At 33.0% G+C, this 17,982-nt stretch overlaps 1 protein-coding gene across 2 annotated transcripts in view; it reads right to left on the bottom strand.

Moving 5' to 3' along the window:
* Nucleotides 1-428: 428 nt before the first annotated feature.
* LOC128982346 (uncharacterized) overlaps nt 429-17,982 on the bottom strand; it is a 40,336-nt gene continuing 22,782 nt past the window's right edge. For both annotated transcript variants that reach the window (XM_054401309.1, XM_054401315.1), the window contains 7 exons: nt 11,841-11,949; nt 9,696-9,952; nt 7,540-7,661; nt 6,927-7,095; nt 6,096-6,272; nt 1,639-1,804; nt 429-695 (listed from right to left, as the gene is read on the bottom strand). In XM_054401309.1, coding sequence (XP_054257284.1) covers nt 572-695; nt 1,639-1,804; nt 6,096-6,272; nt 6,927-7,095; nt 7,540-7,661; nt 9,696-9,952; nt 11,841-11,949 — 1,124 coding nt within the window. In that variant the 3' untranslated portion in view covers nt 429-571. The remainder of the gene's footprint in view (nt 696-1,638; nt 1,805-6,095; nt 6,273-6,926; nt 7,096-7,539; nt 7,662-9,695; nt 9,953-11,840; nt 11,950-17,982) is intronic.

Raw genomic sequence — 17,982 nt, 5'->3', positions numbered from 1 at the left:
GTTTATTTGTATGCTAATTGATCAACATTTAACAGATATGATTGTGTTATAAATTTAAAATTAAAAGCCCTCGAAAACTACCTGTGCTAACTCTGCTAAACACTTAAAAAACTACAAAGAAAGTTTTTAATCTCGTAGTGCCCTTGATATTTAAATTAAAATCACTTTGGTATTTGAAAAAAATATTTTGTGTTGGTAAATAACTGGCATATGGAACTTTAGTGGCTGTTTCAAATTAACATGGCTCTTATGGCGGGCAAGTTGAAGATGGCCGATAGCCTCCAAGGACTTCCTTGAAAAACATTTACAAAATCACAATTAGAAGACCTTTCTGAAGAAAATTTCTGATCTTATAGAGCCCTAGATATTACTATCACTATGGAATTTATAAAAATACTTTGGGATGATAAATAACTCTTCAGCAGCTGTTTGAAATTAATCAAATATGGCCGCTAGCCTCAAAGAACTTTTAATGACACCTTCAGCTTTAAGATTGACGTTGGCTATTTTGATGAGTTGACATAGCAGTTTTAATATTTTGGTGGCGAATTATAAACATGCTAGAAGTTGGTTAGTTCTTGTTTATTATATCCTCTGATTTCTTCTCCCTGTTGAAGGAGATACAGTTAGCACCTGAAGGGCCGAATCCGTAAGGTTTGTGCGACATAGTGTTCAAGTAATACGTCCCTCTTGCACTGTAAAATGTCCAGATCAAGTCATTAACAGTTATGTAAAACAAATCAAATATATTCATTAACCACATTGTAACGTGTCAAATTTGTCGAGGAATAAATTAGGCTGTAATGCAACCTGGATACACAATTTTAATGAGCCCTAGTTGTTGTAATAGACCTAGTCCTATCCAAGATGGCTAAAATGACATTTGCATTACAACCGAGTACAACAACATCTGTAGCGTACAAACTCCTAGCAACGGGATGAAGGATAATAGATTGAGTTGAAGGAACCATTTTTAATTGTAAACCTCTTACAGCTGGTGAGCACTATATTAATGGCACTAAGCAACATCTACAACCATGAACTCTCTGACATGGTCTGCAGACAACGTCCTAGCAGAAGTAAACTTCGTTTTTTGGTCCGTTCCGCTTATTCAACGGCAAAGATCCTGTCTCGGGTTTTCGTAACTCACTGACCAATGAGCGGGTGTATTATTACTTCTTGTTGGGTCTCGTACAATTACCAATGGATTAGGTTAAGCCTCGTCCATTCTTGTTCTGGCTTTGTGAGTAAGATCGTGTGCTTTCCTATTATACCATTTGCAACCGTAAAATTTACATCTTAAAATTATCTCCTTTTGAAATCGACAGTGCACCCTCGCATCTGTGAGGTGCGTGCATTATGGAAATAAACACGCAATTCATTGGGTATAATACGTAAACTAGCTGTTGTGAGTTGAATACAGTCAAAACTTACTACTTTAAGCCCGTGGGAAATACTGGTCCATGGCTAGTTTTTATATAGTTTATTTTATAGTTTTTCTACCACCATTTAAGTTGTGCATTAAAAACTCCTTTGCAATTTAACGATTAAAAAGTCGCAGTAATTTTGGACGTATAGGTGCTGTTTTTAGGATTGAGAACGTTCTACAAGTAACATATACAGTGCAGTGTTACTTACCCGGAGACTGGTGGAAATGTTAGTGAAGTCTTTGACATAAAACTGCAGAGGCAGGACTTGAAAAGGAAATAATGACTGCACCTCCTTGCTATCCACAACTGAGGGTATAGAATCACATACCAGAATGCGGTCACAGCTCTTCTATGACTGCACATAACGCTGCGTTCTAAAAAAGTACGTATAAAAGAGTTATGACGAACAATCAATTAATTGAACTTATGCCAAAGATCATATACTAAGCGTTTACTGGTTTATTTCACAAAATAATTGAGGAAAACTATTTTAAACCTTACTTGAGGAAAGTACCTGTATTAAAGTTAGTTGATTTAGGTAGGCTTAGAACGAACGGCTCAAAGCTTAAACACTACAAAAAACGAATCAACAGGGCCATTTCTGACCAGAATTAGCACGATCACTTTTACAAATGGTTGGTAAGTTCTCAAACATTATTTGCAAAATATCTCAATTAGAATACGTGTGTACTGAATATTTTTATTCGTCAACTATAACCCTCTCAACAGATATAAGAACTAACAAAATATAAATATACGTTAAAGACACATATTCCGTACATACATTCTTGTCAAAAACCGTGATTGGAAGAGACCGGGTGTTTTAAAATCAGCAATACTCATTAGTTTTCGTGTTAATTATAAGTAGTATTACATCAAAACATTTGTTAACTCTTGCTACTTAAGAATATGTCTACTTGCTACAAATAGTTTAGCTAAGCTTTTCAGACTTCTTAGAGAAAACCTTTGAGGTCTACATTTTACAAGCAGGTTCTTTCAATCCTTCCCTTACCAGCTCACGGCATCATTAATTGTTGCAACTTCCTGGTAAATTGCACCTTAAGATCCATCGTAGTTCGGGGGTTATAAGCAACCTGAGAATTATATTTTAGATGGGATTGATATCATGGGGACCAAGCTGAAAGTAGACTCATAAAAGTACCATGATAAACTTTTAGTTTCACACATACGCATCAAGGTAAACTACGGTGTTGCATAGTCCACGGCTCCATGACTTCTAAAATGACTTCACATACAAAAATGAGTGACCTCTTTCCCCCTCGCAATGGTTACAGTCGCACGTATACCATTTAAAAGTATCCGGGTCCTGTGTATATGTATTTTCAGATATTACTAGTAAACGAAAAAAAGTGTTTAAAGGCAGCAACATTGAAAATACACACCTAGAAAGAGTATTGTATGCTAAATAGTAATACGTAGGCTAGTAGTCCAGTAAAACTGTCAGAAAATAAGGGGTTGCCGTGCAAAAGGTCGGGTAGTTCTGATTTTTGGATATGTTGTTAGTATTAGGTCCATAACATAAAATCCAAGTTATCCACCTCGAGATGCTGCCGCTTCCCGCGGGGCGCGCCACTTGTTATCGAAATATAAAAAATATGGCAATTCCTATTGTTTTTCACTCAATCTCACGAACCGTTGATTTTACCGAAAATTGTATATTATTACATTAAAGAAGAATAAATTTGTGACAGTTTAAGCCCAACAGCAAGTATGTAGCGTAAATAATGGTCAAAATACAGACCATCAAAATAAATGAATTTTCCAAAGACGTATAAAAATTGAGTTTTTTTTCAATATTTCCACAATATAGTTGTTTGAAGCAAACACCGTATTGACTTAGAGTGTATGCCAGTTTATTTGCTATTAATAGAAAATAAATTAAAGTATGAATAAAAATACCCCCACCTCAGCAAACCTGCAGACTAAGCGAATTTCCATTTGCTTGATTTGATTTTCACAAACCTATTTAAATAACATTAGGTTTAACTGGTGCCTAGGTTTGCTGCTACCGGGAGGGTAATATAGTATATAAAATAATAATAGTATGATAAGGAAAAAAACAATTATTAAAAATCTTCGCTATTGGAATAACTTGATGTTTTTTTTTAATTTTCTCCGTAACCTAGAACTGTAAAAAACATTTTAATGTACTAAATTATTTGTTTTTAAGCTCTACAAAATTCTTTAATGATACAATTGTAAAATTGTATGTTTTGAGGGTTAAAAATGAAAAAAAAAATCTTACCGGCAAAATACCTATAAAGCAACCGTTCCTATGGCCTTATCATGCCGATCATGCTTTGCAAACTCGTTTTAATAAATAAATGTACGTGCACATGATTCAATGATTTATTTAGGCCACTTAGCAAAAGCAATAGGCTAAGTCACTTACAATAGGGAAAGTAAATGATAAATAGTCCATCTCTTGATTCACAAATAAAAGAAATGTTTGTACCAAATTCCACTAAATCGGATGATTTTGGGAATCATCGTGCTAACGGACGATAATAACTTTTTTTGATACAGTTTAGTAAAATCTTTAGTTTTTTTTTTGTAGATCTGTAGAGTGATTGTAATTGGAAGATCTTATTTGCCTGATCTTTTGGCCTCAATAAACTGTTAACTATGTTAAACTGTTTTATTTTGTTTTCATGTGAAAGTATTGTACCCAAAGGTTAGCTTAAATGTTTATGTATAAACATTTGACATCTTTGGGAAGAGTAGTTTTGCCGTTGAAGGTATATTTTGAAGGTCTGTTTTTCGGCATGTAAACCTACATGTATTAAAACGAGTTCGCGAAGAATGATCATTGAAGTATAAGACAAAACTTAGGAAATTAATTTATGTTTTAAAAAACGTACGCGAAATTCTTAACATTAATGAAATAAAAATGTTATACTATGCATTTGTCCAATCGGTACTTCAATATGGAAATATAATATGGGGAGGAGCTAGTAGCAATATTTTAAAGCCACTGTTTGTCATACAAAAACTAATTATTAAAATAGCTTTTCAATTCAACAGGCGTTTCCCTACAAATTTATTATTAAAAAACACTCAATAACTTTCGGTGCGTCAACTTTTTATCAAAACTTTACTTGTATATACCTACTCCAATCAAGATTTGATAGTAACGCCAATCGCACATAACTATCCCACCACAAAAGCTGTAAATGTAGGCATGCAGGTACCCCGAGTTTTCAAGTCTGCAAACCTTACCAATGCTTTTTATATTGCGAATTTTTTGTATAGGAATATACCATCAGAGATTAGAGATCTACAGGTATCTCTTCCAGTTTATAAACGTTCGGTAAGCAGTTGGCTGTCGGAGATTGGGCTCGATCAGTCTGAGACACTTATCAGTTCAGTATACAATACATAACAATAATAAATACACAGGTACACCAAACAATATTTAGCGTACAGACATTAGTAACTGCAACTCCATTCACTCGACTACCTTTCACTTAGCGTTAACTGTTCCTGTAGCAGTCTCATAGCTTGGTTGTAAATAGTATTTTGATTAATTTAGTTTTAATTTTTAAGAATATTTCAAATTTGATTTGTAACAGAGCTCGTCCCGCACACAGGTCTTTTACGGCATATGCGGGACTATTGTTCGTATTTTGTATGTGTAAATATTGTAAAATATTTTTGGAAATAAAACAGATTTTGATTTGATTTGATTTGATCAGGCCATGGGAACGGTTGCTTTATGAGGGTTTTGTTAAGAACGGGTTTTTCGTATTTTTGACCCTTAAAACATACAATTTTACAATGCATCTCTAAACCATTTTGTAGAGCTTAAAAACAAATAATTTAGTACATTAAAATGTTTTTTACAGTTATTGGTTACGGAGAAAATTAAAAAATGTAAATTAAAAAACCTCAAGTTATTCCAATAGCAAAGATTTTTAATTATTGTTTTTTTCCTTATTTATAGACAAATTTTTATAAAATTGGGTAAATTTATTCGTTTCTTATCATACTACTAGTATTTTATATACTATATTACCCTCCCTGTAGCAGCAAACCTAGGCACCAGTTAAACCTAATGTTATTTAAATAGGTTGGTGAAAATCAAATCAAGCAAATGGAAATTCGCTTAGTCTGCAGGTTTGCTGAGGTGGGGGTATTTTTATTCATACTTTAATTTATTTTCTATTAATGGCAAATAAACTGGCATACTCTCTAAGTCAATACGGTGTTTGCTTCAAACAACTATATTGTGGAAATATTGAAAAAAAAAACTAAATTTTTATACGTCTTTGGAAAATTCATTTATTTTGATGGTCTGTATTTTGACCATTATTTACGCTAAATACTTGCTGTTGGGCTTAAACTGTCACAAATTTATTCTTCTTTAATGTTATAATATAAAAATTTCGGTAAAATCAACGGTTCGCGAGATTGAGTGAAAAACAATAGGAATTGCCATATTTTTGATATTTCGATAACAAGTGACGCACCCCGCGGCGAGCGGCAGCATCTCGAGGTGGATAACTTGGATTTTATGTTACTAACAACATATCCAAAAATCAGAACTACCCGACCTTTTGCATACCAAAATGTCTTGTTTTACTGGACTATAGGGTAACAGACGGAGAATAAAACTAGAATATACAATCTCCTCCTAACACTTACTGAAGTAACACCCTGGCTGGATCCATCCACTGTTGAGATTGAAATCAGCTGTTGCCTTGCGAAAGAGAGACCCCTCGCCAATTGAGTTACTGTGGTAGGCAAACACCAGCTGGGCGTCGTCCTTAGAGATCACTTTGTTTTTAAAAGCGTATAAAAACGCCGAGTGTGGGTCCAGAGCTGAGGGATCATATAATAGTATATAAAATAATATACTATTATTTTATATCACATATAATATCCCATACACACATTTTATATCACATACATTTTATATTCAATTAGAGATAATTTTATTTCAGTTATTATCTTATACGAGTAAAATTAAAATATAATATTATTATATGTATTTATTTTTGTCAACAACAAAACAAAAGTATCTCGTTAGTTACGAAAAAGGTAATGGTTTGAGTAATGGGTTAGGTTCTAGTCATGAGTTAAATAATAAAAATCTAGAATCATGTAATGTAGAATATACTGTATAATAACAATACTAGGTGTTATCATAACAATACATTTGTAAAACCATATTTATTCACATAATTATGTGAACTAAAGATTTACCTTAAAATATCGCATAGTATTGAAATAAATACAAACAACATTACTTGATATTTGGAGCAAGAGGTAATATTAATTAATACTAATTAGTATTGCAATAATCATGAGATTACAAATAAAATAATAAACATATATTATTTAATTACAAAGAAATACACTCGTATTCAGCCCACGAGACCTCTTTAATCATTAAGAAGTACGTTTTTCTTGACATTAAGAAGAGTAATGCAATAACTTCATTATATTCTCCATTTAAACGCTCTATTTACGCACCTGTTATGGATTTTATCTTGTTGCCACCGTTTGTCGAGGATAAATAGCGACCTATATAGCCTGCAAGCTGGCTAGAGTAGCAAAATCCAAAAAAGTGTATTTGGTCAAGCTGTAGTAGATTGTCTGCGATCGCTGTGTTGAAGAATTTACCAATCGTTTCACTAATGTCCTGTAAATATTAAATATGTTATTTTAGTTTCTATAAATTAGCATTAGACGAATATCAAATAATTTAATGCACACATTTAATCAAAGAAATAAAAAGTGTTTGACCCAGTTAATTTTATGTTAAACTCTTCTACTACAGTGAATATCTGAAATAGTTGACTGCTGCTACGTATAATTTTTTACGGAGGTATTCTTATTAAATTATGTTTGTATAGTACAACTTCAATGAATTTGTAAATTTAAAAACTATTATATTTTTATAAGAAAAGTTGCTTTTAACAAATTGAACGAATATCATTAGACTGTAGTACAGGTATAGTAAAACGTTTCTGTCCATTGTGATAATTTTTAACACCTTTTGATGTGATGTATAATATAGTACACTTGGACCAAATCGAAATTAAAGGAAATACAATAATTTTAAGGTATAAACAAGTATATTTACTTTGTAGTTAGTTCTTTGACCGTACATGGCTTTGGCGATGGTCTGTTCCATAGAATCCTGCAACTCTGGCATGTCGAATGCAAACACGTTATATTTCTTCAAGAAATTTCTCAAAGCTAATGCTGAAAAAAGTTGAAGAATAATTTAATTTGTTATGTGATCCAAATTTATTTTAGTTATAGGGAATTCGTAAGTCAGTTGAGTAATGATACAACCGGTATATAATCTGTATGCGTAACTTAATGAAAATAATCATATTAATAGTAACTCTCCATATATGATGAATTTTAATTTAGATTGTATTTCGTTTATTAAACAAACTTTAGTGATTTATTGGATGTATTCAATACACATTTCATGGCTAGTTGTTGTTGTTTACATAATCATTTTAAATGTAGTTTATAACGCAGATATATGACGCCACACCATGCTATTTTATTTATAAAAATGGCACAGGAATACCTTTGATAGATTTCATTAAAACCTTTAAATATAGTTGTTTTACTATTTTTTGTAGGTAGCGTTTCAGCTGATGTTTGGCACACTATTATTTCATTTAAATATTAGTTATTAGATTGTATTCTTAATTGTGCGGAGCCAACTAAGCGTCAACACTTATGAATTTTTGTATACGTAAACTCCTCCTAGATGGCTTAAGCAATTTTTAATTTGCCTGGTGATAAAGAACATATCGGTGAGTGCCAATATGTAAAAAAGAAAAAAAAACTTTCGAGAGTGTCATTTTTGTTTTTAAAATTAAAGCCTCTTGTTAACATTGAATATCTTATAAACTATCCTATTTGGAACTATTTCAGTCCTATATTTAAATATGGAATTCTAACGTGGGGCCAGACGTATGGCGAGAGTTTTAAAAGTAACTATTGATTGGACTTTGTTTATGTTTATGATCTATACCGAGTTTTATGAGAATATTTTTAGGAAACAGTACCTAATAAAATTACAACATTGCTAGGTTTGAAACTATTGTAACGGCTTTTTGTAGTTTACAGGACAAACTACTCACTATGTTGTGTTTTCTACCCCTGTTAAATCTGAACGAATAGTGTTTTTGTCTCTAGAGTCATCAAATTAAAAAAGTAAATCGGTTCCGGGTCTAGGACTGTACAACCTACGGTAATTGCTACTTCCTTGTAAGGAAATTCGCTATAAGGAAATAACTACGTTCTTATTCCCTGGATTTCCTTTTCCATAGATTCTTGAAAGAGAAGTGAAGTTTAACGTATAATGTTTGGGAGATAGCAATAGATTGAATATTTTTCATCTTACATCTAAAAAATCATCATTGACAACAAGAAGTGAGCAAAAAGCTTTAAAGCCGGTCTTGAAAGTTTCTAAAGTAATGAACTACTTGAAATTAAAGTGGTTATCCATAATTTACCAACAATCAATCTGTATTACACAACAAGCAATAATACCTTTTTTAAAAACACAATTTTGCATTCAGTAATAAAAAAAAATAATAAAAGTTAGAGAGAATAAGACCGAACGAAGAGAAGAAACCTGAAAGTGCGTTTACGAAGCATTGCGGAGCTACGGTCGATGAGATGGAAATTTTCTCCTAGAACGTATTGTAATTTTTGTACAGGGCTCTTCTAAGGAAAATGGGGTGATTGTCGTAGGCGTACGATAAAAATGCCTACAGGTGATACTATATCAACAACCTTTACAAAAACAACAAAACATTATTCTCAAGATTTGGTTATTCAAAAATAATCTTCAGTGACAGCGAAACTCACCTAACATTACAAGAAATGAACATCTCCGAAGAGATCAAATAGGAATTTACCAGCCTTTAAAATGAATGTCCATGTATATGTTCGTTTTATCCATGATTTGAGATTTCTGTTTTGATATTATGTTAGGTTCGACGGTTGGTAATTCGAAATAGATGGCATCACAAACACATAAATACTTAAATAGTTTTACCTAATATAATTGTCTAGTTTCTCTCTAAAATGTTATTGGAGTAATACTAGTATATTATCAATCCAAATTTACGTATTACGTATTACGTATCCTCTGTCAGTATTTTATATGATGTACCTACATCAAAGTTCGTTGACTGTTTTTATCTAAATGCCATTATATTTTTAACAAACATTGAAGTGGTCCTAGTATTGCGAAGCCAGTCATACCTGTAATTGTGTTTCTGACAAAGTAGTTGTCAGCATCACCAGAAATCGTATGCATAATAAATATAGACTCTAACTTTCCTCTGAAGCCATTTTCTTCTTTAAACAGGTCCTTGGCATCCGCTAATGGCCTAATATGGTACTTCGGGTTTGTTTTTTCAGACGTAAATAATGCATAGGCCTCATCAAGTTTGCCAAGGTATTTGGGAATCACATCGTCACTCTGGATGGTCTTGGCTCCGAATGGCACCCACTCTTTGCTGAAATGACTTCAGAGTTTAAACTGTGATTTTCCGTGATTTTATGAACCTAACATTAAAATAAGTTTTCCTACAGTCACCCGATGTTCCTTGCACATTATTATAGTACAGAAAGCCTTACTTTAGTTCACAGTTTTTTGGTGCACACCAGTATTCCAACCAAACAACACAAAAAAGCGTGCTTTTATTTTGCACGTTTATAAAATTTATAGTAGGTAACTGTAGGAAAAACAATAATGTGTAACACTAGTGCAAACTGCCTTTGCTGCACTCAAGAAACTTTGGCTCGTGCGTAAACATTTATCTCGTGTGCAGCAAAGTGCCACTTCGCCCACTAGTTACACAAATTCAATTCAATTGGTAGCCTATGTTGTAAAGTTGTTATTTATATAAAATATAAAAACGTAGCTAAATAAACTACATAGAATTGTAATTCTGGTTGCAATTCTCATTATTGCAATGAAGTACGATCGTTAAATTAACTACTGTAATACCCCCGCCGCAGCAAACCTGCATTCTAAGCGAATGAAAACTTGATAGCAAATCAACAGCTGTTCTGAATCATACACGGGCTAAGCCGATCACACTTAACATCAAATGATAATCAAAGATACTGTTTTTTTTACACAAAGTATATGGTGTACAGAGATATCTATCCCTACACATATATAATTTTATACTAAATTGGTTTAAAAATTACAATAATTTGTTTTATCTTTCAGCTTTTTAGAGACCCATGTCCCTACAATCCACTGGTATGAGTTATATAAGATTGTTTAATTGAAAAACTATATTTAAATAAATAACAAATATAGTGAAACCGTAGCCCTGTATTGTATTACATTTTTAGAGAGCTTGACAAAAACTTGTTTCAATCTAATAGGCTAATAAGGAGCACTACATAGGTCTGGTGGGATTTTAAATATATCTTTACTATATTTTATGGCTAGTTTTTAAAATTGTATTTAGGATATAAAGCTAAGCTAAGCTGGGTTTTAATTTTGTTAGTTAACACTCTATCAGCCCAAATCCAACTCCATTCCCCATGGAAAATAATGTTTTAGTTGTCTGCATTCCAAATACTTTAGATACAGGCTTTTGGAATTGATATCGGATATAGATTGCAGTTAAGATCTTAACACCCTTTTAATGTTTTCCAAATACAAAATAAAGATTTCTAAATGCATAATCCAGAAGATAGTCTGATTATTAGTTTTGTTGTCTAATAAAAATATCTAATTCTTTTTTTAGCGAATTACTCATATAGGGAATAAGCTATTACCGTAGGTCTCATGGTAAGATCTGGACCCGGGACCGATTTATTTCTTCGTTTTGAGGTCCCCAGAGGCCAAAAACACCAACTATTCAAATACATGTCCGATGGTACGATAACTCGAGCAAAAATGATCCGATTTTGAAGAAATTCTGTATAAACATGTAATCCTACAATTAATTAATTATTCGAACTAGTTCGCGAACCAGCATGATCCGACCATGGGAACGGAGGTCTATTCTTATGGAGGAAATTAAAACTGCAGTACTTTTACTAATTGTTTATGGATATTTTATGTTGATAAAATTTGGCGAATTTATTTATTTCATCCTGTACTGTTGACGTATGGTCAAAAACACTTTTTAGCTTACCTGTAGCAGCAAACCTAAGCCCTCGTTAAATCTAAAGTTATTTAAATTGTGAATAAACATGTCTTATTTATGGATTTTTTTTATTAAAACTGCAATCAGACAAGTTCACTTAGTCTGCAGGTTTGCTGGGTATTTTATATTTGCTATTGGGATTTACTTCAGAATGATAAATATTATTCTAATATACGCAAATTAAAAACTAGCAATTGTTCAAATACTAATAACTGTATCTAACAATCCTTACTCTACAAGGCGTAATTCAATTTTCGATTCCATCTCTTCTTTAGGTACATCCTTTGCCGTTGGTAGAAAGTTCTTCAATTTAAAAAACGCATCCGAACTTTGAAAATTACCTGAAACAAATTTAACTCCTAAGTAAATGTGGTTACTATTTTATATTTGCATACTTAAATTTTTGATTGCGGTTATGAGTTAGTATTATTGCAACTGCTGAACTTGCGAGGATTCTGGGTCCTTATTTCAATCGTCTGCGCTGGGCTAGGCTACTATGTGGTTTCTTAAAACTGTTAAGGAGTAAAGAAAAACTTTATTTTATTGAGCTATTTAGACTTTATAGATACAAACTGAATCATAGTTCAGCACTCACACACAGAACGCTTATGCATACTCGTATACAATGTGAATCTGTTTATATTAATGAGCCAACCGTCATCTTTTAAATCTTAAATACTTACTGAGTATCCAAAATATAATAATGTGCTTCATTTCCCAAGATGTGTATCCATCTAAAACTGTTAGAACACTAGAATAAAACGTTGTCTGCTCTGGAGAGAAAAAAACAAGTAAATTTATTACGAAGCTGGCATGAGCACTGCTGTATCAAGGTCGCACATCGCCGAACTGACATTATTGACTAAATTAGTACGATTATTAGGGCAAAATTTTGAGCATGTGTGCATGCACGTGTGTTGTTGTTGTTGTTGTTGTTGTTGGTTGTTGGTTGTTGTGTGGTGTTTCTAGTGTGGAAGTTTTCTTATGATATTGGGTATACTTGACAACCCACAGAATAGAAACATCTATAGACTATATACAATAATGTTTTTTTTACTTAATAACATGCCAAAAAGGTGTGCAAGAGAGGTGTTATTTAAAGCTTATGATCTAGTGCACCTGAGAATTGTAGTTAATATGGTACCTTTAGGCCTTCACCCTTCACGTTTGATTTATTTCTAGAGTCCATTTCGTAGATCCATGTATACTGACCAAAGGTTCTGTATAAAGGTGTAAATGTGAATATTGTAATTTAACAGATGTTTCTACAGTTGATTGTTTAACCACAGTCGGATTGTTAATATGAGATTAAACTGTCTATGAAAATGTATGCCTGGGTGTTTCAATAGGCTTTTTTGACAACTGGGCCTAAATGATGTAGATAAATCTCTTATTACTGTACATAAAACATCAACAAATTCATTGTAATTTAATTTTTCTACTTGCTTAATAGCTGTTATAAGCAAACAAAATCATAAACAAATAAATGTGTATTGCAGTGGATTAATTTTGCCTCCAAAAAGGGTTTTGGATTGTATTAAACTGCGCCCTTTCCGCACGGGTCCCCTCCTTATTTTATATGTTACCAAGCTAGCAATAACCCTACAGAACAGATAACACTCTTGGGTGTTGTAATAAGTGTAAAAAAAGTAAAACTTTTATCAGTATTTTGATATTTCCACTTTTGTTGTGAATCTTTTTTCTGAAATCTTTACATGGGTTTATAATATGAGTTAATTTCTGTTTACTGTATACAGAAATTATTGATTTAATTTTAAAACTGCATGTTTGAATATATATTTGTATGATTGTATGTGTGTATGTATGAACGATATAGCCTAGGTAAGATATGTACCTCCGAATTAATAAGCGGGGAGAAAATACCGAGTTGGAGATAGTTTTTTTAAAACTTTGTACAACTAAATCCACAGTATTGGATGGGAAAGCTGGGTCGGAAAGCTTAATTCATGCAGATTTGCAAACAATTACGAATGTTTTATTATATTAAATATAAATCAGGGAAAAGTAAAAACACATGTTTTTTATAAGAAATACATTAAAACGGCATTTTCAAAGTTTCTATTTGTAGCCAAGATTAGGCTGTCTTTATTGAGTATTTTATATTAAGGATTTTTTTTTTAAAGGAAAATTCTTAATTTTTCACATAATTTATGCAATGATTTATTGTTTATCTGCCAATTTTTAGTGGAACAATACTAGCCTGTTATTACTGCTTAACCATGGTTATACCTTTTTCTATCAATACTGAATTAATTGTTTTCAGTATAAAGTAGTACGTAGTGACGTACTATATTTCCTTCTGAAAATATAGCCAAGCAAAGTAACTGCCAATCAGTTGCACTCTATTGTCTCCTTCAGATGCCGGGATTTCCGCATTTTCCGCTCGTTGCCTTTTCCTTTTCCGTTTTCTACTTTGCGAGAACTCTTTGCTGTACACTTACCGCATATTATAAATAACTGTTAACGTAAAACGTATATATTTCTATATTCCTTATTTGTAATTCAGTAATGCTAAAAGTAAATTAACAATATATATTTTATTCCTAACCTAATAAAATCACAATAAAAGGTGGTAAAGTAGAATATATAGTTTAAAAAGTAAATCTAGCATCATAGACGCATTAATGTCTGATTGGTGTTAAGGTTTTTTTTAAAAGATAAAGGGTTAGTACGGATAGAAAACCCTCATTAAAAGCATTAAAAGTTTTTCCTTGCTCGATATTTGTAGTTTAACACGTTTAGGTAGTTATATCTTAAGCCAATGGCCATGAACGCAATGAAGGAACCAAACATTTTACAGTACATAGAAGGTTGACAATGGATGTCGCAAGCAGGATGATTAGCAAAGCTCATCTACTGAAGTCTGAGGACCCATTGTCTGTGGCTATTGTACGGCCACAGTCTGCCAACAATGTCTTGCTCATCTGTTGCGGCTTTTATGCCAAAGATCTTGATATATACATAGAGATCATGTATATTGTACGGCTACTGTCTGCCAACAATGTCTTGTTCATCTGTTGCGGCTTTTATGCCAAAGATCTTGATATATACATAGAGATCATGTATATTGTACGGCTACTGTCTGCCAACAATGTCTTGTTCTTCTGTTGCGGCTTTTATGCCAAAGATCTTGATATATACATAGAGATCATGTATATTGTACGGCTACTGTCTGCCAACAATGTCTTGTTCTTCTGTTGCGGCTTTTATACCAAAGATCTTGATATATACATAGAGATCATGTATATTGTACGGCTACTGTCTGCCAACAATGTCTTGTTCTTCTGTTGCGGCTTTTATGCCAAAGATCTTGATATATACATAGAGATCATGTATATTGTACGGCTACTGTCTGCCAACAATGTCTTGTTCTTCTGTTGCGGCTTTTATGCCAAAGATCTTGATATATACATAGAGATCATGTATATTGTACGGCTACTGTCTGCCAACAATGTCTTGTTCTTCTGTTGCGGCTTTTATACCAAAGATCTTGATATATACATAGAGATCATGTATATTGTACGGCTACTGTCTGCCAACAATGTCTTGTTCTTCTGTTGCGGCTTTTATGCCAAAGATCTTGATATATACATAGAGATCATGTATATTGTACGGCTACTGTCTGCCAACAATGTCTTGTTCTTCTGTTGCGGCTTTTATACCAGAGATCTTGATATATACATAGAGATCATGTATATTGTACGGCTACTGTCTGCCAACTATGTCTTGTTCTTCTGTTGCGGCTTTTATGCCAAAGATCTTGATATATACATAGAGATCATGTATATTGTACGGCTACTGTCTGCCAACAATGTCTTGTTCTTCTGTTGCGGCTTTTATACCAAAGATCTTGATATATACATAGAGATCATGTATATTGTACGGCTACTGTCTGCCAACAATGTGTTGCTGATATGTTGCGGCTTTTATACCGAAGATCTTGATATATACATAGAGATCATGTATATTGTGTACGTAGAGACTATGCAATACTTGAGACCTGTGTATTATATGTACCCTATCTGAAAAGAGAAAATAATCAAATATTCTATTCTATATTGTACGGCTACCGTGTACCAAAATATATAGGTCGACCAGTTGGTCAATTGGTAAAATTGTCCATTTATTGATCAACCTCTCTGGTACATGGACCCTCTGGTAAATGTTCGACCGCAAAATAGACACAACTATATTGTACGTTCAGATCTCCCAACAATGTCTTGCTCATCTGTCACAGATTTTATGACAAAAATCTAGCTGTATTCATAGCGATCAATATGCATATTGATCTACCAAAATCTGTCATCAATTTCCTTATCATCTGTAGTGGCTTTAAAACTATTTGACGTTCAGTAGGAGGCCTTTATTGTGAGGCCAGAGACATTCAGCGTCAAAGTTGTGACATTCAAACGTGATTAAATGTATTTTACCTACGACCGTTTTGAAAGTAGCCGTTACAGTTCAGTTCTTAGAATTGAAAAGTTTCACATAACAGCATTGTTTAATTTCATAACAGCATAGTTTTTCGGTAATGGACCAATGAGGTTCAAGGATTGAGAGATTAGGAGTAAATTGTATTGATTCTAACTTTAACTAATCGGCTGTGCAGGCCAATTTAATCGTTGAGTGGCACAATTATTGTTTGGTACAATGTTTTATTTCATTACTGTGAGTGGCAAAGAGAGGTTATTAATGAAAAAATAATCTCTCTTAAAAGTTATGAGAAGTAAATTGTATTAATTAAAACATTGTCATAGGTAAAGTAGCGTACACAACTTTTTTTTTCTTTTTTTTGGAGGTTGGTGGCCTCTTTTAACCTTGCATTTGCCCGTCCACATCTAGGAGGATTAAACATTAAGGAGAGGACACGCTGTAGTTTCGTTGAAGCCAGCGTACTGGGGAGGGGGGGAGGCAGCGCTACTCTCCCGCCCCCCTCTCATACTGCGTTGTATGCGTTACTGGAAGATTTGGTAACAGAAATATCAATTGACTATTTAAAAATTAGACTTCATCATGCTACGAAAATTAAAAAGTTAAATTCTAACCGTAATATTAGGAACCTATTAAGAGGAAAGTCATATTTATTTACCAATAGTACGTTACACAAGGACGACTTGTATTTTAGAATTCGTTTGTCCTTGTTTTTATTTTTTGCCATACTTGTATTGTGTATTATTTATAATACTCTAACCAAAGCGCGGGACTCCGGTTCATGGGGCCCGGGTTCAAATCCCGCCATATCACCAATGGATTTTACTGTTCATAAATTAAAACTCAAATCATGAGTAGTACTGTATGTGTATTTGAACATTTTCTTAAAAAGAAATAAAATATGTTTTAATCCTTTAAAAGAATGATAAACGCACTTTGGCGTCAGAAGACGCGATGATTGTTGAACATTTACCCTTTTTACTCGAAGTTTCTTTGGGCAAACAGATCAAATATAGTTCAATATGATATTAAAAAATCATGAATTTGATTGCCAAGAATTTTTTTTACTTTTTATGATTGTAATTTAATTGTAACGGCTGTTGGTGTAAAAAAAGTTAGAGCGGCTTTGCATTTTTTCTTAACCTTGGCTATTTAAAATCACCTGCCTAGCACATAAATGACTTAAAACTAGTAAAATATGATATTAACAAATCGAGAAAACTATGAAAAATACAAATTTAAAATGTATTTCACCACCCGAATTAAAATTTTCATTTTAACCTATTATTAGTAAGATTGTTTTATAAACTGGAAAAATAAAAATAAAACTTTATTGTAATTATTTTTCTAAATACCACTTTTAAATATAGGTAAATATATATTTTTTATTTCGAGAAACTCTTAAGGAACACGAATAAATTGTTAATTTGTGTAGATACATCATATTTTTTCAAAAACGTAATTATAGTAATCATATGTTTAAAGTCCAGGTCAATTCTTTCAACTTTGATCTTCAATAATAAATAATAAATAATAGTTTTCATAGAAATGATTTACACCATTCGATAGGAAATTTAATTTACTTTAAGAATGCCATCGCTGAATAACACAGGTGTTTTAGTTTAGCGACAATTTTAATTCGAAACAGCGCGCGTCGCGTTTTTCCCTATCTCTCCCATGTTATAGCCCAGGCTTTTTGCCACTCTACGGCTCCGCGTGCCCCTCTAGTGTTCTGCTAAAGCTGGCTTCACCGCAACACGTGTATTCCTATTCGCGTGCCCTCTCCTTAATGTTTAATCCTCCTAGGTCCACATAGACTACAGATCTGTGCGTGGAACGTATCCAGCAAAGCAAGGGGTGAGGCGGTACAGTACGAAGGTGAACTGTACTGATTAAAGTTTGTGGCAGTGACCAGGATCCGA

This window comes from Macrosteles quadrilineatus, unplaced genomic scaffold (genome assembly GCF_028750875.1).
Source record: "Macrosteles quadrilineatus isolate MER2022 unplaced genomic scaffold, UCM_ALF_1.0 Scaffold_1__1_contigs__length_201487025, whole genome shotgun sequence".
NCBI lineage: Eukaryota > Metazoa > Arthropoda > Insecta > Hemiptera > Cicadellidae > Macrosteles > Macrosteles quadrilineatus.
This window is presented reverse-complemented; position numbering and strand designations above follow the sequence as displayed.